This window comes from Canis lupus, chromosome 12, assembly GCF_048164855.1.
Source record: "Canis lupus baileyi chromosome 12, mCanLup2.hap1, whole genome shotgun sequence".
NCBI classification, from domain to species: Eukaryota; Metazoa; Chordata; class Mammalia; order Carnivora; family Canidae; genus Canis; species Canis lupus.
In genome coordinates this window covers 49,310,411-49,336,467 of record NC_132849.1, presented here as the reverse complement: position 1 = coordinate 49,336,467, position 26,057 = coordinate 49,310,411, and the positions used below count along the sequence as shown (strand labels likewise).

Below are 26,057 nucleotides of genomic sequence, written 5' to 3'. Positions count from 1 at the left end.
TGAATCTCAGTTTCCCCATCTGTGGTCCTCACTAAGGCCATAATATTTTACCATGGGCTTGATCTAATCCTATTAACTATGCCCTACACAAAGGAAGTAATTATAGGTGAGTCCTGTTATTATTGGGAACGGAGGGATGCATCCACTGTTTGTCAGAACCTGAAGGCCTTTAGGAATCACTGGGTTCAACCATTTCATTGTACAGATCGGACAGTCGTGGTCTGGAGAAGTGTGACATGGGACTCACCTCAGGCCTCCTTGGGGGCAGCAGCCTGAGGAACCCACTGAGGCATCAGGCCTGTGGGCCTCTAGCGGGAACAGCCTTCTTCACTTTGCTGAGCCTGCGTTCAAAGCTGTCCTTTGGACTTTGTGAGACGTTGGTGCCATTTACACTTTCATTATTTCAATAAATGTGTGGATCATTGTTCCCATTCTCTACGTACCCTCCCTGGAACCCAGGCTTCTAGTGACTTTACAGGGAGGGGAGGACGGAGGAAGTCATCACTGGGCTCCTTTTCTGGTGGGTGCAGCAGTGGCCTGGCTGGCTTGTGCAGGTCCGTTGGCTACACTGGTCCCATCACCTGCAAAACCTCCTCTCCACATTATGAGACCTGCATAGATGCTGCTGCCTTTAAGTTAGTGGCAGAGGAAGAAACTGAGGCAAGACAAGGCCTCCCTGGATTCTGGGTTTTCGAGGGAAAACCTTTTGAGGGTTGGTGAAGGAGGTAGAGGCCAATGGCCCATGAAGTGTTGAGTTGGTTCTCAAGGAATAACGAGTTTCTAAATTTAGATCATTGGATAATAAAAATAGCAAGAATGTATATAGCATTTCATTGTGTCAGACACTACTCTGAGCAGCTGACACGTATCCTTTTCATGAGAATTCTCTAAGGTGGGTACTATTATCATCCCTATTTTACATATGAGGAATGGAGATACAGTGCCCTCGAAAGGCCAGGAGGGAGCCAGAATGAGATCCAGGTGGCTGGGCTCTGGACCCTTTTTATTCTGTGGCCTCCATTGGAAGATAGGGTTCAAGGACAAAGTGCTTCTTTCCCCTGGGGACATTGGGGCTGAATGCTGAGAAATTCTAACAGTGGACATTTCTCCCAGCAAAGAGAGAAGCCCTCGAGCTTCACGGCGTGGCTGGGCCACTTGGAAAGGCACTTGCTCTGCATTCCATGGTGGCCATGTGCAGTTGCTGGGAGAGCCTCTGGGGAACGTCATTAATCACTATATGGCCCCTTGTGGGGACCGGCTGCACCTCACACAGCCTCTCCCCTCTCACTGGCTAAATCTTTACCGAGAAAGGGACCACGGCTTTCCTTTGGTGGGTAGGCTCCTGGCAATCTTGAGGTGTGTAGTTGGGACCAATTCTGCCCCAAAGTCATCTATAAGGTTTTGCTCCCACTCCCCCATCACCCCTATTACCCTCATTAAGAGCCTGAGCTCCAGTAGTGGGCTATAGGGGGGATCAGGTGTGTGAAACCCAGGCCTGGCCACACAGCCAGAGAGGGCTGATGCCTCAGAGGACAGGCTGCAGGTTCAAGACTTCCCAGAGGAAGGGGATAGACATGATATGGCATGTTGCTGGGACACAGGGGCAGAGAGGGGTGCTGCTGGCAAAGCAGGAGGGCTGAACCGCACCCTCTGGCACAGGTTTATTCTTATTTTTTCATCTCGTGTGCTCAGTTCACCCTGGCCTCTCTGGTACCCCATGAGGCAGGGCCCCCCAAAGCACATGGTAGGCACTTGAAGGAACAAAAAAATTAAAGACAAGTAACCAGCTGGCTCCCTACCCTGACCTTAGTGCCCCAGCAGAGCACCTGGAGCAGAAGGCTGGCCAAGCCTGGATGACTCTGGGGTGGGCTTCACTTTGTGTTAGGTGTGTATGTCCTCAGCAAGCACTCTCTGGATTGGTATCTGAGGGAAGCTGGCCTGCTCGGGTGATGCTGCATTGTCCTCCAGCATCCCGCACCCCCAGCCTAGGGGCCTGGTCTGAGGCCCTGGAGGGCCCTCAGCCCCCTCCCCCCCACATCCTATCACACCCCCAGGCAGGAAGGGGGAGGTGCAGGCAAGTGTCAGCTGGAGGTCTCAGCCCTGACCACACTGACCTCAAAGCAAACGCATGGCCGGGCATTTCCTGGGAGCCTGACCATGGAAGGAAGAGGGCCTCTCCCTTTTCCCCAAGGAAAGACCACAGAAAATTCAGGGTGCCATCTGTCCTCTTCCCCTTCAGGGCCTGGAGGCATCTGGAGGAGGGGCACCATTAGGATTTGTGTATCCTGAGGAATTTTCACTTTGATTTTCTACCTGTGGGCAGCCGGGAGAGCCGGTGAGGAGTCCCTGTGCCAGTGGGCCCTGGGTTCCTTCCATCCTGGCCCTGGGCAAGCCTGAGTCCACCCTCACAGGGCCTGCCCCAGCCAAGGCGGTGGCAGGGGGAGGGAGCGGCTGGGTTCTCAGGGGTCCACGGGCTTGAATTGCAGCCTCTCCTGGGGCTGTCATGTATTCTCACCTCCAGGTCTTTATTTTGTTGAGAACGGCTCACATTTAGCACTTAATTCAACAGCCATGGAAAATATACTCTTTTTTTTTTTTCCTTTTTTCATCTTTTTGACCTAAGATCATGTTGGTGCCAATTTCCTTTAAAATAATTCATTACCTGCAGGCCATTGGCGTGAAATCCCAGCGGTAGCCCCCACCGACCCTCTGTCTGTAATTCCAAGGCCTCCCCTCGCTCACCCTCCCCTCGGGGAGCCTTGGCCTCTGTGTTTATACACTAATGTTTTTTCTCACACATTCATTGTGCGGCTTTCCTTAATTTGGTGTCTCACCGGGCGCCAGCGGGAGGCCACTCAAACATTATGTCAGTGATCTCAAAATTGAACCCCAGGGCTTTCTTCTGCCAGCGGCCCGAGCAGATGTGTGGCACACTTTATTAACTCAAGTACCCGCGAGTTGAAAATTTCATTAGTTTGAGGGGAGGGCTAAGTCCCATCCAGAGACCTGGTCTGGACAGATTCTTTGTGTCAACCTGACCCCTAGCAAAACGGATTATTGTTCTAAGTGAGACAAGTGACCTAATGTTCTGCCTATTACGCACACATGGTCTGTAACCTTTTAAAATATGAGTGTGGGAAAACAGCGCCTTCTGCACATCCCTGACCACAAATTCCTGACAGGTGGCAGCCAGGCTCTTAGCAACCCACAAGGGGCCTGGAATCATCCCGGGGCCACTGCGGTCCCCTTAGGCCAGGTACGGGCCAGGTCAGGAGCCTGCCGGCTGCGGGAAGGAGCCCTCGGAGGCAGAGCCTCGGCCTTCAGTGCCACCCTGCGACCGGCCGGGGCGCAGCCTCAGCCTGGCGGTGAGCTGGGAAGGGCTCGAGGGCAGCCCACCTCCCCTGCCCTCACGACGTGGGTCTTAGGCTTTCCAGCAGCCCCGGGCCCGTAGGGAGAGGGGGAAGGCTTTGCCATGGATACTGGAGATGAACGCGAAACACTGGTTTGTTTGTTATAAGAGGAGAGGTCACCGAGGCTCCCTGATGAGTGTTGGGTGCAGCCACATCTCTGCCGAGAACACTCTGGACAAACCCACCTGCTCCCCTGGTCCCCCTTCTCTCCCGCTGTTCTGAGCCACCTCATGTTTTGCCTGCTGGGCACACATGGTCTGTAACTTTAAAACATGAGGGAAGAAGGATAGCACCTTTGGTCACATCCCTAACCACAGATTCCTGTCCTGTAGCAGCCGGGCTCTGTGGGGGTGAAGGAAGGACAATGCTCAGCTGAATTCGGTGACCTCCTGCGGCCTCCCCAGCAAGGTCTCAAGCTGGGACCTAGGGAAGAGAGAGGTGCTCTGACTGTGGCCTGGGCGTATGCAACGGTAGGGGGCAAGTGGGTGGATATATCGCCAGGTTGGCCCGGGAGGTACCATGTCCATGGAACGTGTGGCTGGAAGTGAAAAGCATTTATAACCAAGGCACTTGGGTAGAGCCCTCAGGGGAGAAGGGCCATAGCAAGGCTTTAACAGACCAGAAGAATGTGCCGAGGAGGGTCCTGAGTAGGAAGGGGAGAAGGTGTGGGTCTTGACTGAGTTTTGGTGGTGCTAAGTGATGGCTGTGATTATCCATAGCATATTTGCTCTGGACTGTGCTTGGGGCTCAGACACAGCACAGTTAGTTCTTAGGCTCAGAGAGATCTCCACTTAGGTCTCCACTGGGGCCATTCATGGAGATGCGCCCTTTGAGGATCCCAGCTCCTGTAGCTGCACAGCAATGCCTAGAGACCTAGGGACACGGCCCCCAGGCCTGGGCTCCGCTCTCCCCAGAGTCTCTGTGACCTGGCCTCCCAGAGAGCTGAGGAGAGGGCTGCCCTGGCCCCTACCTTCTGACAGACACAAAGCAGAGCTGGTTGTAAAAACTTAATTAAATGAAATATTTTAACAAGAAATTCCAAGAACAGAATGCCCTGCTCGTAAGCAAGCCCTCACAGAAATAAAAGCTGACAGGAAGCGTGTGTTCTGTCTGACAAGAGAAAGTTTCTGCAAGAATCAACATGGTGCAGAGAGTTGGCCTGAGCTGGACGAGCAAGTGAGCCAGGATGGTTCCTGAAGTGAGAACCTAGAAGGGGAAGACTCTGGAGAGGTATGGACTCCTGACCATCCCTCATCCATTCAGCGCATCTTCGTTGAGCATCTATCATGTGGCAGGTTGTATGCAAGCCTGAGTGTGCGATGCTATAAACATTCACTAGATGTTTCTGTGCTCCTGTGAGAGGGATATTACAAGATGAAGAATGGGAATCTCAGGGAGGTGATATGACTTCCTAGCCTGAGGTCGGACCTGGGACTGGAACCTAGTCCTTTTGGTTCCCAGGTCCAGGCTCACTCTTTCTTTTTTTCTCCTTTATAAGATTCTTTAAAAATTTCTTTATTCATGAGAGACATGCAGAGAGGCAGAGACAGGCAGAGGGAGAAGCAGGCTCCCTACAGGGAACCCAATGCGGGACTTGATCCCAGGACCCAGGGATCATGACCTGAGCCTAAGGCAGACGCTCAACCACTGAGCCACCCAGGTGTCCCTCCAGGCTCTTTCTAACCCAGAGTGCCCTTTCCACCACAATGGAATTGCTGGCTGGCCAGAAGCAGGGCCACATCTAGGGCTGGAGGATGCCACCGTACCTTCCCTTGGAGGAAGGCACAACCAAAACTTCCTAGAGGTAGGCTGAGGTTCCCTGCACCCCCACTCTGAGGAGAGGGCCCTCAGGCTGTGTCCGGCAAGGAGGGAGCATCAGACCTGGTAGAGAACAGTGGGCCTCCAATGTGGGCACACAGATGATCAAGGCAAGGATGGTCCGGTCATGGAAGACTTCTGAAGGAGGTGGGACTTGAAAAGGCCTTGACTAGTTCCATAGTCAGTGAGGGTGCTCTAGGCACAGGAAGGGAGTGAAAAAAGCTTGGAGGTGTATGGCAAAGCATGACGTGTAGCCAAGGGGCAGGAGGCATCATGGGTGGTGAAAGTGGATCAGCTGACTGACTCTCCAAGGAAACCTTGCTCTCATGTTTGTGTCAGTGATGATGAGGTGACAGGAAGCATCTCTCACTCCCATATCAGCATAGGGCCTCTGTGAAGACAATGCACAAGGCTTGCAAACCAACTCACTTGATTTCTCTTAATCGATTATCCCCTGGCCTAGTATTTCTGTAACAATAGAACCAAATCCTTCTTGCTACGAAGATGGGTTTACTGCATAGTCTTCTAGTGGCCTCAGCAGTACCTGACTGAACCACACTCCATAAAAATCTTGAAATCTACAATGAACATTCATTTTAGGGACAACGGGTCACAGGATAAGAGGAAACTGCTTTACCAGAATATTCGCCATCAGGTTCTCATACATGATAAATTTTAAATATTCTTTGACTTATCAAAGTGAATACCCAAATTTAATTAAACCTAGTAAATGTGCATGTAAGCTGAGACAGGGCTGTGATTGGCTCAGAAATCAGCTTACAACCTAAGTGATTCTTAGAGTAGAAAATTGCCTGCAAATTCTGTCCCCTACCATCCCCCGCCTGTTTCCTTCCTTTAGAACCAGAAAGGGGATAGGCAGAGAATGTTCTATCAGGGGCTTATATCCACAGGACCCATCTCTTACAACAAAACCAAAGACTTTACTAATTTCCCCCGAGCAAGGCTTTCATCTTGACCTTTTAGGTGAAGGCCAGCACATGTGGGCCTCCCGTTACCAATCTACCTTGTCTCAGGAAAATTGTACACAGAGTTTTTGATAAATGGATTCTTTTAAAAACATGGAAGGAGGAGGCATTGCCCTGTTTTATTTGTGAAAGGTGAAAAAAAAAGTTTTTTTTAAAGCTGGCTGCATGCAGTTGGAGTCTGGAGCCTAAAAGGAAGGCACAAGGTTTCCTAGTAAGAAGACAGCTTGTTTTTTCTTAAATGAAAAAAGGTCAATGGACCTGTTGGTGATAAAACATGAGACCTCACCCTGGCCCTAGATAAAACCATGGAAGAGTCTAATCCTCACTCTACAGTGAGAAGAGTTGTCCTCTGTTGGTGAGGCGGACAGGGTTTGGGGACGTGGGGAAGGTTGACTGGGGTCACGCAGAGAGATAGACCTAGACAGACAAGAGCACATGGTTCCCAGGACATTCGTGTGTTAGGGGGCCCAAGGAAGGCATGTGGGATGGAGCTCAACTGGTTTATTCAGATATCAAAGAGGAGGAAGATCTTGAAGGCTGGATAATGTGGGCATATCCAAGCAGCCAACACTTGGTTGCAGAGGGAGTTTTAGGCTTACATTCGGTGTATGTAGGATTTGCTTACAATAGGGCACACTGTGGTCATACTTAGCCCACAGGCTGTCAGTATTGGGAAGAATATAAGAATAGAGACTCAGCGAATACCATCAGGACACGTCTCCAGTTCACAGAGGCAGTGAGGTCAGCAACACAGATGGAGCAGAAGCCAGGCCTCCTGACAGCCAGGGCAGAGCTTCTGAGTAGAGACCTCTGCAGAAACTTCCAGCTGTTCTGCGGGCTGCATGGAGGACTGGGAGGCCAGATTTCCACTGCAGTTTCCCAGGACTCAGTGGGGAATCAGGAGGGAGGATGCCAGTTCTTGGGGGGATGCCGGGAGTTCCAGGGCTGAGAGCAGTTGTTGAGGAAGTGACAGGGGAGATCTCACCACCACCACCCTGAGCAGCCACTGGCAGCTCAGGCTCCTTGGAGGACATGGATAGCTTCTCTTTGAAAGACCAAAGTCAGCCTCATGGACCCTCAGCTCCTTCCTCCTCCCATCCAAATGCTTTTGTGAGAGGAGAGCCTTCAAGTACCACTTCTGTGAGATGGTTAGTCAGTCAACACACAGCACGTGTCATGTTGAGTGAATTATCTGACAGGACTTCATAAAGGGAATGGTTGTTTCAGCAAACTCAGTGAACCCCCAGGAAGGGCTGGGCCCATCATCTTCCCAGCTGTCAGGTAAAACTTGGAAGAAAACTGAAAAGGCCCTAGATGAAGCCCATTGCAAATGGCCTGGTTGACTTCAGGGTTTGGTCTGGGGCAGCAAAAAGAGACCAGTGCAAGCACATGGCCTGGGTGTGCTCTGGAGATGCTCAGAGAAGCCTTTGAGGACTGAGACATTTTTTGCTGGGCCTTGTGTTGAAATATTTCTCTTGTGAGGACAAAAGAGAGCCAGTCATGGAGATAAGAAAGTACCGATAGTGCAGGAGGACCCAGACTAATTCAGTACATCTGAAGTGCATTACTGGGGATCCCTGGGTGGCGCAGTGGTTTGGCGCCTGCCTTTGGCCCAGGGCACGATCCTGGAGACCTGGGATCGAATCCCACGTCGGGCTCCCGGTGCATGGAGCCTGCTTCTCCCTCTGCCTGTGTCTCTGCCTCTCTCTCTCTCTCTCTGTGACTATCATAAATAAATAAAATAAAATAAAATGAAGTGCATTACTGTGGAATTCCCATTTTGCAGAAGAAGAGACTGAGGATCAGAGAGGTAAAGTGACTCTCCACTCTAGCTAGTCTCCCTTTCTCCCTCCCTGTCCCCATGGTGCCCTGCCCCTGGATTTCTCAGGGTACCTGTTAGTCCTCCTCATTTGGCCCCCTCCCAGATTGAGGGCCTCCCCCAGACTCCCCCAACAGTGTCCTGAGTGCCTAGGAGAGTGCCTGGCCCAGTGAAGTGGCTTAATAAATAGCTACTAAAGATATGATTTTTCTCTTGAAAAGGGGGAATTTGTCCACACCCAAAATCCCAGGTTGATGCCATGAAGAGGAAAGAGAAACAAAAAATAAAGTGCTTAATATGTCCCAGGCACTTAAATGTTTGTCTTTTCTATCTTTTACATAAATAAATCATTAACAACACAATAAAATCAACTAATAACATAATAAACACCCCCAAACTCATCAGCTGGCGCAAGAATAAGAATAATGGGACAATTCACATCTATCACAATGTCCTCACCCATTGGGATGGCTAATGGTAGGTGTCAGCTTGACTGGGCCAGTGGGTGCCCAGATATCTGGTCAAGCATTGGTTCTGAGTGTGTTTACAAGGGTGTTTCCAGAAAAGATTAGCATTCGAATCAGCAGACTGAGTAAAGTAGATGGCCTTCCCCAGTAAGAACTGGCACCATCCTATCTGTTGAGGTCTGAATAAAACAAGGAAGGATGAATTTGCTCCCTTTGCTTGAGTTGGGACATCTGTCTTCTCCCGCCCTTGGACACCAGTTCTCCTTTCTCAGGCCTTTGGACTCTGACCAGGACTTACACCATCAGCCCCTGGATTCTCAGGCCTTCCGACTTGGACATGACTAGCTGGACAACACCAGCCTTCCTGGTTTTCCAGCTTGCACATGGCAGATCCTGGGACTTCTTATCCTCTGTTTTTTAGTCAATTCCCATAATAAATCTTTCATATCCTATTGGTTCAATTTTCCTGGAATACTCCAATTAATACACCCATCCTTTCCCCTGCCTATCTCCCCCAGGTATAACCTATCCTGAATCTTGAGTTTATCATTCCCTGTCTTTAAAACTATAATTCTAGAAAACAAATGTTTGCTTTTAGTTGATTTTAGCTTTATTAAAAGTGTACTGTGCTGCGTTTAATCTTCTGGGACTTACTTTTTCACTCCATATTCTATCTGTGAAATCCCTTTACATAGTTGTGTGTAATCATAATTGTACATCATTCATTTTTACTTCTGTCAGTATGACACTCTTAATTTTTCCACTCTCCATGTGCCAGGCACTTGATATACATTCCCTCATTTTCATCTTATTTTTATTTTTATTTATTTTATTTTATTTTATTTTATTTTATTTTATTTTATTTTAGAGAGAAAGAGGGTGAGAGTGAGAGCGAGCAGGAGGGAGGAGGGGCAGAGGGAGAGGAAGAAGCAGACTCCCCACTGAGCAGGGAGCCTGTTGTGGGGCTCCATCCCAGGACCCTGAGATCATGACCTGAATACGATCATAACCAAATGAGCGACCCAGGTGCCCCTACATTCTCACACTTAATGTTCATTACAACCCTATGAATAAGAGGAAACCATTTTCTACACTGCTCAGAGTGGCTCAATCTATTCTTTCATGATATCTATCTATCTATCTATCTATCTATCTATCTATCTATCTATCTATTATCTATCTATCTATCTATCTATCTATCTATCTATCTATCATCTACCTATTTATTTATGAGAGACACAGAAAGAGAGGCTGAGACATAGGCAGAGAGAGAGAAGCAGACTTCCTGCAGAGAGCCCAATGCTGGACTCGACCCTAGGGCCTCGGGACCACACCTCGTGCCAAAGGCAGACACTCAATCACTGAGCCACCCAAGTGTCCCCATGATTCCCATTTTAAAGATGGAATTAGAAAAGCTAAGTAACTTTCCTGAGGTTACAGAACCCACAAACAGTGAAGCCTGAATTTGACCCCGATGTTTAGGCATTCTTCTGAAAAGAGGGAAATACCAGCTGCCCCAGGATTCCCTACTTCAGCTAAGGAGAGCTACAGGTAGTACTCTGCCCTATTCTTACTGTTGTTTCTATGATATTCTAGTACATCATGCAATTCCAGAAGTGCTGTAATGACCACAGGTCCCATCAAGCTAGCTCAGCCCCGCTATAAGTCTCCCGGAGCTGTCCTGGCTGCCCCTTGCTCTATAGGGACTAACATGACAACTTGAATGGTTCCCACTTGAAGCAAGAGTGGAGAAGGGATGGAGTGCACTTGCAGAGCCAGGAGGAGTTGGTGGAGCTGGCTTATTCACTGATTACCCTTCCTTCAAACTACTCCCTAGGTTGAGTCTCAACTCTGAATGCCTCTGTTCAGCATAGCTTAGAGCTGGTCCAGCACAGCCACAGCCCTACCCATAGCTTAAAAACAAGGGTGGGAACATGAACCTACGGCTCAGGGGCAAGGCTACCTCCAAGGCCTGAGTTATCCCTCTCTCCTGAAACTGGGCCTCACAGGGCTGGTCAAAGGTGTAAAATTTTTGATGCAGAGATCAGAGCTTAGTGCCTCATGTCCCAGGCATCACTAACCTGAAGTACTGCTCAGAACTGAAGAGGGCATGAGCCAGCTTGTATAGGAGCAGATGTGCAGGGCCCTTTCCTCTTAGAAACATGTGTACCTACCCCACTAACTTTTATGAGGAATAGGAATGTTATTTGTTGGTGACCACCCAACCATTGCACCAACAAATGGAGTACTCTGAGGGGAGTCGTAGCTGACCTCTTAATGTGAAACAACAAGATGAGGAGATGAGCTAAGAGGTAGGGTCTGTTTCTTCACATTTATCTCTGGTTATTAGACACTTTTAGAGGGAACATCTGTTTGTCCCCTCTGGCTCCCATATTGCAGGTCCTATTTGAGGGCCAGCTTGGCCCTTTCTCTGACTGGATGGGGACTAAATCATAAATTAGAGCCAGAAGGGGGACCTAGAATAAGAAGTCAGAGGGGGCTTTGCTTATATCACCAGTAAAGAGTCATTGGGCTCCTGAACTAGCCAGCCTTCCAGTGAAAAGCAAAGAAGAGGGAATTTGCTCTAAGTGCATCTGGTGGTGCTCACACCCAGTGAACCCATTTATTACAAGGCTTATTCTGGGGACAGCACCACTACTCCAGGCAGGAACTGAGATTAAAACTAAAGCACACAGCTTGATCATGCTTCCAAAGCTCCAGGGACCTGGGCTGGGCTCCATTATTTCATTTCTCCTTTGGTTTGAAATGCTGGTCATTTGTTTTATAGAAAGAATATCTGCATTTATTGTAGGCTTTTCCACATCACCTTACAGTATGTTTTTTTTTTAAAGATTTATTTATTTATTTATGATAGACACAGAGAGGGAGAGAGAGAGAGGCAGAGACACAGGAGGAGGGAGAAGCAGGCTCCATGCCGGGAGCCCGACGCGGGACTCGATCCGGGACTCCAGGATTGCGCCCTGGACCAAAGGCAGGCGCCAAACCACTGAGCCAACCAGGGATCCCCTCACAGTATGTTTTTAAAAGATGTATATATTGGCTCGATCTCAAGATAATGTCTAATTAACTGTAGAAGAAAAAAAACCCTCCTTGTTTTCTTGTTAAGTTTCTAAATATACTTATAAGGTAAAAAAATTAATGCAATGTTTAGGTAAAATTCTCCTTTGTCCCTATTCCTTTGAATATTGTCTCTCTAGCCCAAGTCTCCAGCTTAATAGCCTGCTAGTAATTTCTGCTTGGACACATCACTGCAACTTGAAAGTTACTATAGTCCTTTTTTTTTTTTTTTTACTATAGTCCTTTTCCAGCTGTGATAGTCTATGAGTCCATGCCTTACATTAATAATCTGCCCCCAACACATTCCTCCTGTTTCTATGGATGCCCCATAACTCTTCCCATTGTACAGGTTCAAAATTTTTTAACTTTCAAGTCAGCTTTGCTCATTCTTCTTTCTTGTTCTTCTGGTGTCTCTTGTACCCTCTCCAGTTCTTGGTTCTAGTGATTTACCAAAGCAGCTCCCTTTCTAATAGCGTTTACATGCATCCCTTCTTTTCTAAACAATTATCCCCTTTTTTCTGTCAAATATGCCTTCATGATGCTTCTTATATCTCTGATCCCTCCTCACCATCCCCAGTCACTACGACTTGGTTATGGCACTTAGCATCTTTTATTTGGAAGCTGGCACAGCTTTGTATACATATTAATCCCATTACAATTTATCCTACATGAGTTGCCATATCAGTTTTCTTAAACCACAACTTCTATCACCCTTCCTGCTTCAAAACTTTCATTGGATGCCCTTCTCCAGCAAAGAAGGCACCTTTCACTCTGACCTTTGAGATTTGTGCAATTCTGTCAAATCAGTCTTTCCAATTGTGTCTCCCCTTACTTTTCCTGTCTCTGGCCACTAGATGATCGAGTGTCTCTCATACCCACCCACCCATCTTCCTTTCCGTATGTTTTTCTTCATCTAAAATGCCCTTCCTCCTTTATCACTTGTCAATGTGTCTTCAAGATTCATTCCAATGTTCTCCATGAAAACTTCTTGATTCTCATTCTTTCCTGTTATAAACATTCATAGTACTTTGTTTATACCCATCACCAGACAACACATTCCACCTCTGATAGACAAAATGGACAAGTATCTATGAACTGCATCTTATTGATCTTCGTCTCTTTTTTTTTTAAATTTTTATTTATTTATGATAGTCACACACACAGAGAGAGAGAGGCAGAGACACAGGCAGAGGGAGAAGCAGGCTCCATGCACCGGGAGCCCGACGTGGGATTCGATCCAGGGTCTCCCGGATCGTGCCCTGGGCCAAAGGCAGGCGCCAAACCGCTGTGCCACCCAGGGATCCCCGATCTTTGTCTCCTCTATAGAGCCTTTGTGCTTAGCATATAGAAGCATTTAATGAATGTTCATTGAACTAGATAGGTCTCCCTGCTTCCATTCCCCTTCCTCGCCATAAACTCTTTTAAATTGTCTCCTAAAAATCATGGCACTTTTTTTTCTTTTTTTTTTTTTAAGATTTTATTTATTTATTCATGAGAGACAGAGAGAGAGAGAGAGAGGCAGAGACACAGGCAGAGGGAGAAGCAGGCTCCCTGCAGGGAGCCTGACGTGGGACTCGATCCCAGGTCTCCAGAATCAGGCCCTGGGCTGAAGGCGGCCCTAAACCGCTGAGCCATCTGGGCTGCCCCCACGGCACTTTTTTTCTATACAACATTAAAGGTTGCAAAGCTCTTTCAGATCTATTATTTCAACTGATTTTTTATTAACATCCCTTCAAAGGCAGACAGTATAGATATTAGCCTCACTTCATAGTTAAGAAAACAGGCTCACTGAGGAGAAATAAGTAGTCCAAAGTTACAAGCGAGTAAGGAATGTAGCTGGTAATCGAACCCAGGGAAGTATCCTGATTTGTGGTAGAAGACCAAAGAAGAAATCAAGCAATGTTGAAGCCCTCCCAAGTATCCCTTTTCCAACTTTATTGAGCATAATGAAGGTATTCTAAACCATCCAGGAGTGCCTTATAAAGTGATACCAGCGAGGGAACTGGACAGGTGGGCACTGTGTGATTACATGATCATTTCAGATTTAGGTCTTTTTATTCTTCCTTTCATGCCCCAGATACAGTTATCATTTCATGAACACCAGAAACCTTGGACTCCTCCTTCCCCTCCAAATTAAGCCATCACTCCAGGCTTCCTTTCCACTTGAACACTTAGTACAGTCTTGCTACTCAGAGCTCATCAGGGAAACTCTTCTAGTGCTATGCCTAGAACCACGCATGTGATGCCCTGGGAACTGGGCCTAATTTTCCTCCTTCTATCACATTTGGAACTGACCATTCATTTACCTACTCGCTCATTGACTCAACTATCTGTCCATTCATCTATCCATCCAACTGTCCATCTATCCATCTATTGATTCATTATCTAAGAGACTTTCTTTCAGAAAGAGATCCATACACTGCCATGTAATCCACTTCCCTATGACTATTGCTGGCTCCTTAGTTCCAAAGAATCCTGCTAAGGATTCAATAAGCTAACGTGTTTTTCTTTTCCAGGTAATGCTTGTGTTGTTTTGTTTGTTTTTTTTTGGGGGGGGTTTTGTTTTTGTTTTTAATAGTGGCTTCACCAAGGGAATGTGAGGCTTTAGGAAATAATGGTGGAGGTTGAAGGCATTTTTGGATAAGAAGAGTCATTTCCAAACAGACTTCATATAGGACTTGGAGGGTGTGGTAATCTCTAATTTCCTATTCCCCAGAGGTTACACCTTTTGTTTTGTTTTGTTTTGTTGTTATTCAGTGCCATTGAAAGAAAAAGTAGAGCTCACTTTCCCCAAGATATTAGTGATGTCTGTGCTGCACATGTTCTTTGCAGCCTTCCCTTACTAGAGGTCACCTCAGATGCTCTGACTGGAAGCTGCCAATGTTTAAAAATACAGCTTGAGGTGAGTGGCAGGGGAAACCCTTGGGTTTTGATTATACTTGGGCTTGTTAGATATTAAATTTGGAGGAATAAGGAAGCCCAAGAACACAAATGCATGCTTGGCCTCAGAAATGTTAGAATATATGTCCCCATGCTCCCTCTTTAACTCTTATTTTCTGTGCCTTGAATGGATCCTGGCTAAGCTGCAAGGAGACATCTGAGGTCCCTATTATCATGAAGCCCTTGAGGCCAGGACTTGCTAGCCATCTCTTCTTCATTCCTGGTAGGCTGAGTGAAATAAAGAGTCTGTTGGTTTATCTCAGAGCCCAGTAGAGAGCCTTGCTTAGAGAGGGCAGACTGGTGGGCGAGGAAGAGTATGTGGCACATGAAGACAAATGAGTTCTTCTTTGGGATCAAATTATGTGAAAGCCTTTGCAAATAGTTCTTCCTTTACACTTTTTTTTTTCTTTACACTTGAATACAATCCCTGATATCAGTTACCTTTTATTTTTTTAGGTGGCAAAATATTTCCCTCCTCAATTTCCCCCTTTCTTCTTTTATTCTATTATCCTAAACTCAGTGTGTATTCTTCTAAAAGTGTTGAAATGCCAGAGAGTTGAATCAATACCTTCATTTTGCTACCTTTCAATATGAATGAACCAAACTGAGAGCTATGATACACAATAAAGAATTCATTTATTTGTTCTCCCTCCCCAAGTTTAGTAAAAGAACTCAGATCCTGATTTTCTTTAACTTGCAAAAAAAAAAAAAAAAGTTATTTCCCAGAGTTGAGAGACCTTTAGAGATCTTATTCCAGCTTTAGTGCAGATCCAGTTCATACATGCTTCTGCCTATAGTTAGCTGCTTGCCATAAGGCTGGCTCAGTGTATGGTTTTATCAATACATACAGTTTGAATTTTCTCCTACTGTATGAAAGTTTAATTGGAACAGAAGAATAAATGAAATTGCTATAAGAATTATAAGGTGATAGTAAATTCTCCTGGAGAAACTTTTATGTAGGGGATCATGTTATTGACTGTGGCCGATTGTAGCTCTTTCAGTAATTCAGTGATATATCTCAGAAACATGTGGTAATTTTGAATGGACAGGTCAATCAATCTTTTGGACTCAGTAATGAATTTTTCATAGTAATCAGAGAGTTGGTCTAAAAAATCCTGTAGTTTATATCTGAACTGCTGGTGGTAGTCAGAAATGATTTCCTTCATTGCATTGGCCCAGCTTTTAATTATTTCCTGAGTGCTAGTAGAAAGCTCTGCAATCTTCTCTTTCCCCTTTCCATCTGCATCAATAAGGATGCTAAGGTATTCCTGAATATCTTTTTGCACAAACTGCTCAACTTTACTTGAGAGTTGGGAAACCAAGTCAGCAGTACTGACAGTGTATTTGGAGTGGAAGTCCTTAAGGACATCCACGAGGTTCTTGATCAAGCTGATGATTTCTTCTTCAAGTTCATAGTACCTCAATGTCCAGCTGACCACATTTGAATCAACATATTCTTTGCGAAGATCTTTTATGATCTGATGGAGCTGCTGTAACTGTTGAGAAGCTTCCTGAAGTTGGTTTTGAACAAGTTCATTAAACTTGCCAAAGTTAAGGTATAGGTTTCTTTTCAGGAATTCAAAAACATATGGAATATATTTGTTGAAGATTATGTTGATCTTGTGTTGAATATGATTAATGAGATAAGTAAATTTCTTCTCCTTTAAGCGTTGAATTTCTTCTTCTATCTTTTGGAAAGCTCTTTGTAAATATCTCTGAAGATCACTTAGCATCTCTGTAGTATTGATAGACTGAAGGTTATTAAATGCATCCTGTGGCTTTTGTGATAAAGATTTCAACACTCTCCCAAACTCCAAGATTACATCTATTAGTTTATAGCTCTTTGAATCAAAAGGGATTTTAATCTCTAGGTCCTTGATTAATTCAGATTTCTCCATCAGGTCTTGGAAATAGGAAAACAATATTTCGAACCCACTATAGATTTTTGAATATACCTGGGACAGCACCTGCCCTACTTCTTTCATGACCATAGTGCAGAGTTCATCTTTAGTGTATGTCCCAGGTTTTCCTGGAAGCTGGAATTTAGTGAACTTCAGGAAATCAATCAACGAGTCAATCTGATGACTGACTGTGACTTTGTATTCTTGAGTAACTCCCATTAATCTGTCAAACATGTCTTTCTGGAGTCCCTGGAAATCACCTTGGTCTCTGTGAGCTAATAACATTTCTTGGTACAGATCCTGGGCCTTGTCCTTCCACTGCTGGTAGGTTCTAGTGGTACCTTTGGCTATGCTCTGGAACCCTAAATCTGCCTTATCAATCTTCTCCAAGACACTGTGATAGGCCCAGTCAGCGCTGTTCTGCAGACTTCTTCTCAGTTTTGAAGAAGCATCCGTCAGGTCGAGTCCTGTGTGCTCCTGGTGGTACTTGTTAGCATAGTCATAAAGGGCCCCTGTGGCCTTGGGCACATTGTCTTTGAGAGAGGTTAGTAGTTTAGATACTGCCTCTTCTTCCCAGCTGACTTTGATCTGATTTTTCTCATCAGATTCCCGGTACCTCCACTCAGTTTTGAATATGTTGAGTTTTTTATCTAGAGAGGACTAAAACCAGCAAACAAAACAAAACACACATACACACACAAAAACCAGATGAAAAGAGCATGTTTTTCAATTATCCTGATTACATAATATACTACATTAAAACTTCATTAGCTGTTAAAAGTCAAGATCAGAGGATCTTTCATATTCTGAAGGGATTTATCTTTCATATGTCAGTTCATGTGTTTGTCTTATGGTTAAACCAGTTCACTGTTGTTAATTTCTCTTTATCCTTCGCCCCAGAAAGGATAAAATTATGCATGCCATTTACATAGTAACACTTAACATTAAGGCCTTGTTAGGACTGAAGATTAGAAGAGGAGGAAGAGGAGGGAGAGCGGTAGGGGGAGGAGAAAGTGGAGAAAAAGACAGGAGAAGACTAATTCAGAGAAAAGAGAAGTAGCAAAAAGGAATAAGTCCAGACCCATTGAGCAGAGACCTAGAATACCACTATGAGGAGCCATTCATTCTCAGATTTTAGCAATAGAACCTGCTTGCTTCTTCTCTACTAATGGCATCTTTGATTTGGCCTGACAGAGCTTGTAAAGTACATGAGAGAAATCTGGCATCTCAGTTAATGCTTCTTTTGCAGAGAAGAATTTTGAAGCCTCGAATACTCCAGAAGCCCCTATCTGAAAAGTGTACTCAGCATATGGCAGAGTTTGCTCATGATTTAGGTGATGAGGCATAACTCTCACCATTCTAAATTTGCCATAAAGTAAAAAAAAAAAAAAAGAAAGAAATAATAATAGTGGAAATAGGATGTTATGGGTCCGGCAATACTTAAAATCAATAAAATCATGGTAGTACATTCTGGAGAGTAGTTTCTCAGACAAAAAGTTCAACCTGTTCATTGCTTGGTTTCATCTACTTTGGGAAAGGCTCGAGAGAGTACTTTGCATTAAATTGAATTGATCTGCCCAAATTCTCTTTTCGCTCTTGGGATGTGTAACCCATTAGATGGGACTCACCTGAGGGCGATAGTACAGGTTCAATTTTAAGGTACGGTTATTGTCTTCCATGTCGAAGGCCACAGTGCCTACAGCTGGGGAGGCCACCAAATAGGAGAGGTAATTCTTATTTACTTGGTAGTGCAGATGGGCATCAGTGAATGTTGGGCTGGTGATGTCCAGGCGAATCTCTTTTTTCCAGTCCCTGAAAGCAGAAAAGCAGATGAACCATCATGAAAGGGGTATCAAGATGGGAAAAATGACAATGATTTGAAAAGAGATGAGATTTCCATAAAAGTTCCATACTGAAGTCCTTGATATTTGTTATCTTCTTTATATTCTGCACTGATGTCACGGTGTGCAAATGTTCCCTTTGTCCTACAGACTAACATGCCATCTTCAATTTTGTGTGTTCCCACAACTGTAGAGGAGAAATGTTATATTTTATTAGATTAATAACTGCAGGACATAAATATTTTCATTGTAAAAACCAGGAGAATTCCATCTTAACTACATGCTTCACATGTTTGAAACATGCAGTCCCTGTTTAACAAAAATAAATAGTTAGAAAGAGACATTATTAGCCCTACTATCATCACAGAAAAAAAAATTTTTTTTCTTTAAATCTATTCCTCTGGAATGTCAGTAAATTTTCTACAGGGTGATTTTTACAGGCGGGGTATATATCCTTCTCTTTCTCTCTTTTTAAAATTTTGCTATGGAGAGTAATTATGCTTCCATTCTTACAAAAATATGTAATTATTTATTCACAACTCTCATTGCAAATATAGAGCATATAGAAGAGGAGTCAGGACAATTTCTTACCATTTAGATCATATTCCAGGAACTGAATGGTTGAACTGCATGTGGAATTCAGGAACGTTTCAACATATTCTACTTTGTTTTTCAAACCAGCACTCCAAGTAGCATTATACAGAGGAGAGACCACTCCAAAATGTGCAGTCAGTGCTCCAAAGGATGGAATGAAGATTCCAGCAGGCACAGAGAACTTAATGGAAGGAATCTCAATAGTCTGCTCAGGTATGGTAATAGCTGGCAACTCAAAGTCTGCAAATTTGCTAGCCACCTCATTTAGATACTCAACAGCACTGTCACCTGAACTACTTTGTAGAAGAGTGAACTGGGACACAGTTAATTGAGATGCAGGAACAATTATCTCAAAAAAGGGAACTGAGGAGTCTTCTGGTTCAGAATATTTTGTTAACACATCAATTTTGGGGAACTTCACTTTGGGTAGCATTGGTATATTGAGGGAAAATGGCAAAGTGCTTAGCTTCTTGTAGAGTTTTATTTCACTGAAATCAATTGTGTAGGATGGAACCTGAAGATCTGTAAATGGGACTTGGAATGTAGGTATGACAAAACTTGAATTTAAGTCACTTAGTTTCAGCCTGGGAATAATGAATTTATCAGCCAATTCTTGCACAGGGACAGAGAAATGATAGCCTTTGGGGTTTTTGGTGTATACAAGGGCAGTTGCAGCATGAAGATACTGTCTCTTATCGATGCTGGTGGTGACATCCAGCTTGAGGAGGTCCCATAAGCTCTTGTCATAAATTGGAAGGATGATATCTTTGAGGAACCATAGGGACACTTTTAAGGAACTTCCAACGTCAAGGCGTGCTTCTTCTTGGTCATTGGAAAGCTGTATGTTGTTTTGGAAGAACTCAGAATGAACCTGGACCTCACTTTTCCAGCTGACCTTCTGGTTCTCAGTGTTAGCATTCAGAGACATCTCCTGGTCAAGGTAATTGATTTCAAGGAAGGAATTTGGCTGACTTGCATGGACCCGAACAAGGGCTGACATTTTCCATGGGGAGAGTTCCAGGGTAGCTTTGCTTGTATGCTCTCCAGATGATGAAAACAAGTCCTCTAGCTGTAAGGAATTCTTCATATTGTGTTCCCAGATGGCATAGATGCGTTGCAGAGTGGTTTCTCCAGCAAAATTTTCTTTTACATCAAGGTTCCAGATACCATCAACTTTGGAAGCCCCTTGCAGCTTCACTGAAGTCCGAGTACTCTTGGAATTCAAGTAAGTGCTGGCCTCACTGGCAATAGATCCTGAATATTCCCGTGAAAGGACTGAACCCTTGACATCTCCTTTGGTAGATGACTCAATGGAAAAGTAAGAGGTGAGGCTCTCTAAGCTGAGTTTGTGGTTGACTCTCCCTGTAGCAGTAGAGTAGAGTTTGGGGGAATTGAGATCATATATTAATTCAATGGATGAAGAGACAGTAGGCTTTGACTTGGTATTCCCATTAAGTTCTTGCTTGAAATTCATTCTCAAAATGGGAATTTGGACTTTTGCAGAGGTTGTCACTGATGCCTCCATGTTTTTCTTGGTCAAACTAATAGTACTGTCATGATTGCCCTCCACAAATTTATTACTCAGAGACAAAGCTGTAGCTAGCTTCAAGCCTCTTTTCCTCGTCAAACTTGAGGTGCCCTCTAATTTGTACTGCAGTCCATCAATGACAGAAGAAGAGGATGTTAGGAAATGAGCAACAATATCTGACTGGTTATATAGTCCAACATTGGTATTTAGTGTGATGAGGCCTGATTTAAAGGAAAAGTCATAGGTAATGTTGCCCATGGCTGGAATGAAAATATCACCTGGGGTACTCAATACCTGGAAATCTTTCATGTAAAAATGAATTGGGATGATATGCTTATCTTTGTTTTTCTTATACTGAGACTTTACACTTAAATCAAATGACTGCCTTGTCGTCTTCAAGAATTCCTTCAAGCCTGTTTTTTCCCATAAGGAGAAATCTTTCACGTGGGGAGTTGTGAGTGTTGTGTAAGGTAGAGTCATTTCAGGAATTGTCAAAGGAATGTTGAGGAAATCCAGGTTGGCTTCTCCATTTATTCCTATGTGGGCCTCAACACTGTTCTCATTGTTTCCAGCAGAGAAATTATGATGGTACTTATACTGATTGAACCTGGCACTTGCTTGCCAACCTGCTTGCTGGGTGCTAGGGCTCAAAAGCAGTATATAATTGTTCAAGAAGTCTACCTTCCCAATCAATTTTAATGGAAAACTAACTTTCAAATTCCCTTCATTGTTTGTGGATGCAGTAAGCTCAAATGGCTGTGCTGTAAAGAAAAGAGAATTTTTCAAAGTTCCAATAATTTTTCCATTTAAATGAGCATTATGGTTGCCAGTTATCTCTGCCTTCCTTTCTCCAAGCAGTGCTGTGCCTTTAGCGGCTAGAACGCTGTGGCCTACATGCTGGGATTCAACCTGTGACTGGATTTCAAATTTAGAAAAGTCAGGGAAGCTAGATTCAAAAACCAAGTTTTGGCTTAATTTTAGGTGTTTGCTACTGATCTTATTAGACAATCCAAAGGAAGCCATGGCTTCTTTCATAGTAAAGCTAACTTGTGATTCATGTGCTCCTTCATCTGAGGATGTGTTGCAGGCCCATTTCCAAGACCCTAGTCCAGAAGAAGTCCATGTTATGTGTCCAGATTCCAACAGGGTCTTGATTTCATTACGTAGCTCAGCCTGGCTGGAGAAGTCCAGTTTGGGGATGTTCAATTTGTGGAAGTACTTTGTGCTGCTGTCCAAAGTGAGCTGATTGTTTATCGTGACGAGCACACCATTACTAAGCTCCAGTGTATTTTTTTCTGTGTGTAAACCTGCTACTGTGTTTGATTTTCCCTCAATGGCATTTCCAAAAAACAGCACTTCACTCTCATGCTCTGTTTTCAAGTACTTGCTGGAGAACCTCACAGATTGTTTCATAACCAGTGGACTAATCTTAGGGTCTGAAAGCTGTGCATTGGCTTGAAAATCAAAACTGAGAACTTCTAATTTGGACTCTCCTCTGGCGGTGATGGAAGCTGCGATCTCCGCCTTGTTCCCTGAAGTAGTTACATTCTGAATGTCAGCATTTGCATCTAACGTGAAAAGGGGAGACTGGATTTTCAAAATGCTATGCAGCTTGCCAAAAGTTGGGACTTCAACTGTGTGTGGCATGCGGGGAAGCTGGAATTCTGGTATGTGAAGGTCAGGAACTTGATAATCTTTAAAATCAAAATTTGGGATTATGAATTCTGGAATTGTGATTTCTGGCAAACAGAAGTCTGGCAGAGTGATGCTAGCAAGAATGGTGTCCACTCCCTCCAGGTCCCTCAGGTACATTTCTGGAACTGGCCACTGCAGCTCACTGGACAGCATCTGGTCAATGGTTCTGATGATCTTTGCTTTTAGTTCTACCAAGTCAATTGTAAAGGAGGGCACATGAAAGGTATTAAGGATGGTAAATTCTGGTGTGGTAAACTTGGGTGGAATCTCTATATCTTTCAACTTTTTGAAGTTGATCTGAACTGATGGAACCTTCAAATCTGTCAGGGGCACTATGAAGTCTGGAGTCTGAAATGTAGCTTCCTGAAGAGCACGGAGACTGACTTCAAAGGCAGGCATGGTTCCGAAGGTGGTCTGGATTTCAGGAACAGTGAACCCTTGTTCTACTAAGGCTTTCAAGTTCTCAGCCCAGTATTGGATAGAGTACTGTTCTGCAAAGTCAGTAAGGTTCTTAGCGGCGAGACTCCACCAGTCAGAAATGTAAGTGACAAGTGTGCCGTAAACCTGGCCAACCAGGGACAGGTACCGCTTAACTTCCCGCTGAATGTCCATTTGATACACTCGCTCTCGTATATCCTCTAGGGTCTCTTGGAATTTCTCTTTTATGTAGGTTAAAGATGTTGAATTTAAAGGCTCCTGCAACCAATCGAAGAATAGACTTATTTGGGTGCCCTTAAGGTTTTCCAGATGGACTGAGACCGTGGCTTTGATGTCTTCTATAAATAGTCTCAGTGCTTTAGCTTTCTGTGGAAGTTCCAGGGCCTGGATTTCACCATTGAGTCTCTGGGTCACCTCATGGATTTTGTTATTGGCTTCATCTACAAACTGGTGATAATCAAATGATCTTAATTTCTTTACCAACATGTCAAGGAATCTGTTTACTCCTTCAATGATTTTCTTAAAAGAGAATGCTTTAAGCTGCTTGATAGCATCATCAATACACTTAACTAATTTCTCAAAGTGATCTTTTATTTTAACTTGTTGTAGGACACTGCTTAGCTTCTGAACAGTCTCCTTCAACTTATATTGGTGGGCCAACTGTACCAATTTATCCATTAGAACCTGGATGTGTCGGTCTATTCCATACATCTTAATTAACTTATGGGACATGGTTCCAAACACATTGATTTTCTCAGCTACTTCAAAATCTTTCATAAGATTTACAACATAGTTTCTGACATGCTCAATAATTTCCTTTATTCTTTGAAATGGAATTGTAATTCTCAACTTATCTAAAAGAACTCTGACATCAAGAGCCTCCACCTGTTGTTTTAACTGGTCAGCAAGGTGCTGGATGTCTATATTCTGAATGTGTGTCTTGAGTTGTTGCAATTTCTCTTGTATCTGGATTTTGATTTGATACTTAGTGTCCACATTTTGAATCCAAAATGCAGTGCTATTTCCAATTCTGTTAAAATCAGTCTTTTCAATAAACAAACACACATCATGGATTGTTTTTACTAAATTTACATGGATATGATAATGTTCATCAAGAATTTTCAGTTTTTCAATGATTTGATCAATAATCTTAGCAACTGCTATTTTAAAATCACGTAAATCATAATTATCTTTAATATACTGATCAAATTGTATCACATATGTTTTTAGTTGAGACAGTTTGTCATTAAGGCTGATTTTGGTATTGTTCAGTGCAATTTGTACATCATTTTCTGTAATTCTATAATTTTCTATGAGAGTAATTAGTTTCTCCTTGGCACTTGAAACTTGTCTCTCCCAATTGAGTGAATTCAGATAACCATAGGTTTGCTGTGGGAGTTTGTCCAAGGCTGTTCTGTATTTCTTCACAAATTGATCAATATTGATGAGTTTCAATTCTCTCTGTATGGTTTCCAGTGCTGTTATAATTACCATTCGTTTCTCCTCAAAATATTCTGGCAGGCTTTCAAAGAATGGGAGGTTAATGGTGTGGACATTTTGATTCTTGTCATATTTTACAGAAGCAACAACACTGAATTCTTGGGGTTGGGCAACAGCATCCCTCATCCCTAAAACATCAATTATGTTTATGTATTCACTGAGCAAAAATGGCACTGGAATCGAGAAGTCTATCATGGTGGGTTCAGCCAGGGCTCGTCCTCTAAGCTCCACACCAACTTTGTCTTTATCATTGTAAGCATCGAAGTCTTGGCTGTATTCATTTTCATTCAGCTGGGTCTTGACCTTCCAGGTGCCTGTCTGCTCAGCCGGAGTAAGCAGGGCACTGACTTTGTGATCAAGGCCAGTAGTGATGCTGCTCTTCAAAGGGAGATGGTGACTTGTGGATCCTTTGTAATCATGGGAGAAAGTAAGGGCCAGAGGTTCTGCTTTCAATAGGAATTTGCTATACAGCTGCCCAGTATGCTCTCCCCAGAAACTCAGTTTCCCATTGCTATTTGTAAGTGCATCGATGGTCATTGTAAAAGGGGCCATTGCAGAGTGAACAATGTTGCTGAAATGGAGCGAGTCCGAGTTGTAGCTTGTACTGATGTCAATGGCTGAAGCCAGCCCAGCGATATTTGTGTTGAGCCGATGGCTGAACTCTGTACCTTGAACTTTAGCTACAGTATCTGTTTTATAACTTGCTGATAAGTCAGCATAAGAAATGGTGTAGATGTGTTTTATTTCATTGTTTTGGTAGACTCCTTTTATGTTTCCACCCACATTCAGCTTCAGGGGTTCTAGCCGTAATTTCCCACTGTTGGTCAGATCCAGAGCATTGAATTGCAGGTCATTGCTTAAAGTTGTTACGAGAGAATAGGGCTGTAGCTGTACATTAAAATTTTGCTTATAAAACTTGTCAGAGCTATAAATGTTGTCCAGTTTTGAAGAGAAGTCCAGTGACAACCCTGCAATATTCAGGTTGTTCGTGTAGTCAAGCTTCATCTCAGCATAGGATCCCATCATGTCATTTGAAAGTTTAAGGCCCTCCCGGCTGATTTTGAAGTTGAAGACATTTTTGCTGTCAAAGCCCAAAATCATGGCCTGATAAGCACTTCCCAATGATACTTCTGTGAGGGCGGCTTTTCCGTCTAGACTGAATTTTGCATTGTGTTCCCTGAAGCGGCCGTTCGTTGTTAATCTCACAGATGCCCCAGAGAGGCTAAGTGCTGCATTCAGCTCGTTCTCCAGCACCAGAGGGTTATACTTCAAGTTGGTAGTTGCACTGGTAGACATTCCATCTTGGGCAATCCTTAGTGTTGCTTTGTGAGCACCACTATTAATTTTGTCAGTGCCCAAAACATCAGCATTTAATTCAAGGCCATGGGAATTTAGTGATCCAGAAAGCAGTGTGAAGAATCTTAATGACTTGTAATCAGCCTGATATTCAGAACGTACCAATGCATTCTGCTTAGAGAAGGTCATATCTACTTTGTTATAAGTGGCGAAGTCTTCATGCTTCCCACTGGTGTCAGATTTCAGAGTCAGCTCGTAGTTCTCATATCTCAGGAAAGCAGTATTTTTAATGATGCCATCTTGCAGATCCGAGGTGGAGGTTAGGGAGACAGTTCCATCCTCATATCTTCCTGTTATCTGGTTGGTGCCCTGCAGGTAGGAGGAGTTAAACCTCAGGTTGGACTCTCCTCTTAACTGGCCTGTAGTAGAATCCCTCTGGTAAGACAGGTCATATATGCCTTTGGCATAGAACGAAGAGACCGTAAACTGCCCATCAATCTTGGCTTCCTTGACATACAAATGATGTTTCTTTTTTGAGTCCAAATGTAATGAAGCAGACATCTGAGGTCCCCAGGCAGTAGAGGTGTTAAATGTTAGCACACTTTTGGAGGCTGGATTATTTCTAATTTTTTCTACATGACTGAATTTCATATTTGAATCCAGTAATTTGTGGTGAAGATACCCATCGCATGATAATGTGAATGTATTCCTGTGGTCATAGGTTGTTTCTCCAGATCCTGATATAG

The 26,057-nt window shown here is 44.0% G+C and overlaps 1 protein-coding gene across 2 annotated transcripts in view; it reads right to left on the bottom strand.

Annotated features, from left to right (window-relative positions):
- Window positions 1–15,130: 15,130 nt before the first annotated feature.
- APOB (apolipoprotein B) overlaps window positions 15,131–26,057 on the bottom strand; it is a 37,395-nt gene continuing 26,468 nt past the window's right edge. The window contains exons 26-29 of one of the 2 annotated variants that reach the window (XM_072770943.1): window positions 18,852–26,048; window positions 18,333–18,447; window positions 18,048–18,231; window positions 15,131–17,079 (exon numbers count right to left, since the gene is read on the bottom strand). In XM_072770943.1, the coding sequence (XP_072627044.1) occupies window positions 15,436–17,079; window positions 18,048–18,231; window positions 18,333–18,447; window positions 18,852–26,048 (9,140 nt within the window). In that variant the 3' untranslated portion in view covers window positions 15,131–15,435. Of the gene's footprint in view, window positions 17,080–18,047; window positions 18,232–18,332; window positions 18,448–18,851; window positions 26,049–26,057 lie in introns of those variants that run through there. The other variant, XM_072770944.1, reaches the window with a different exon arrangement.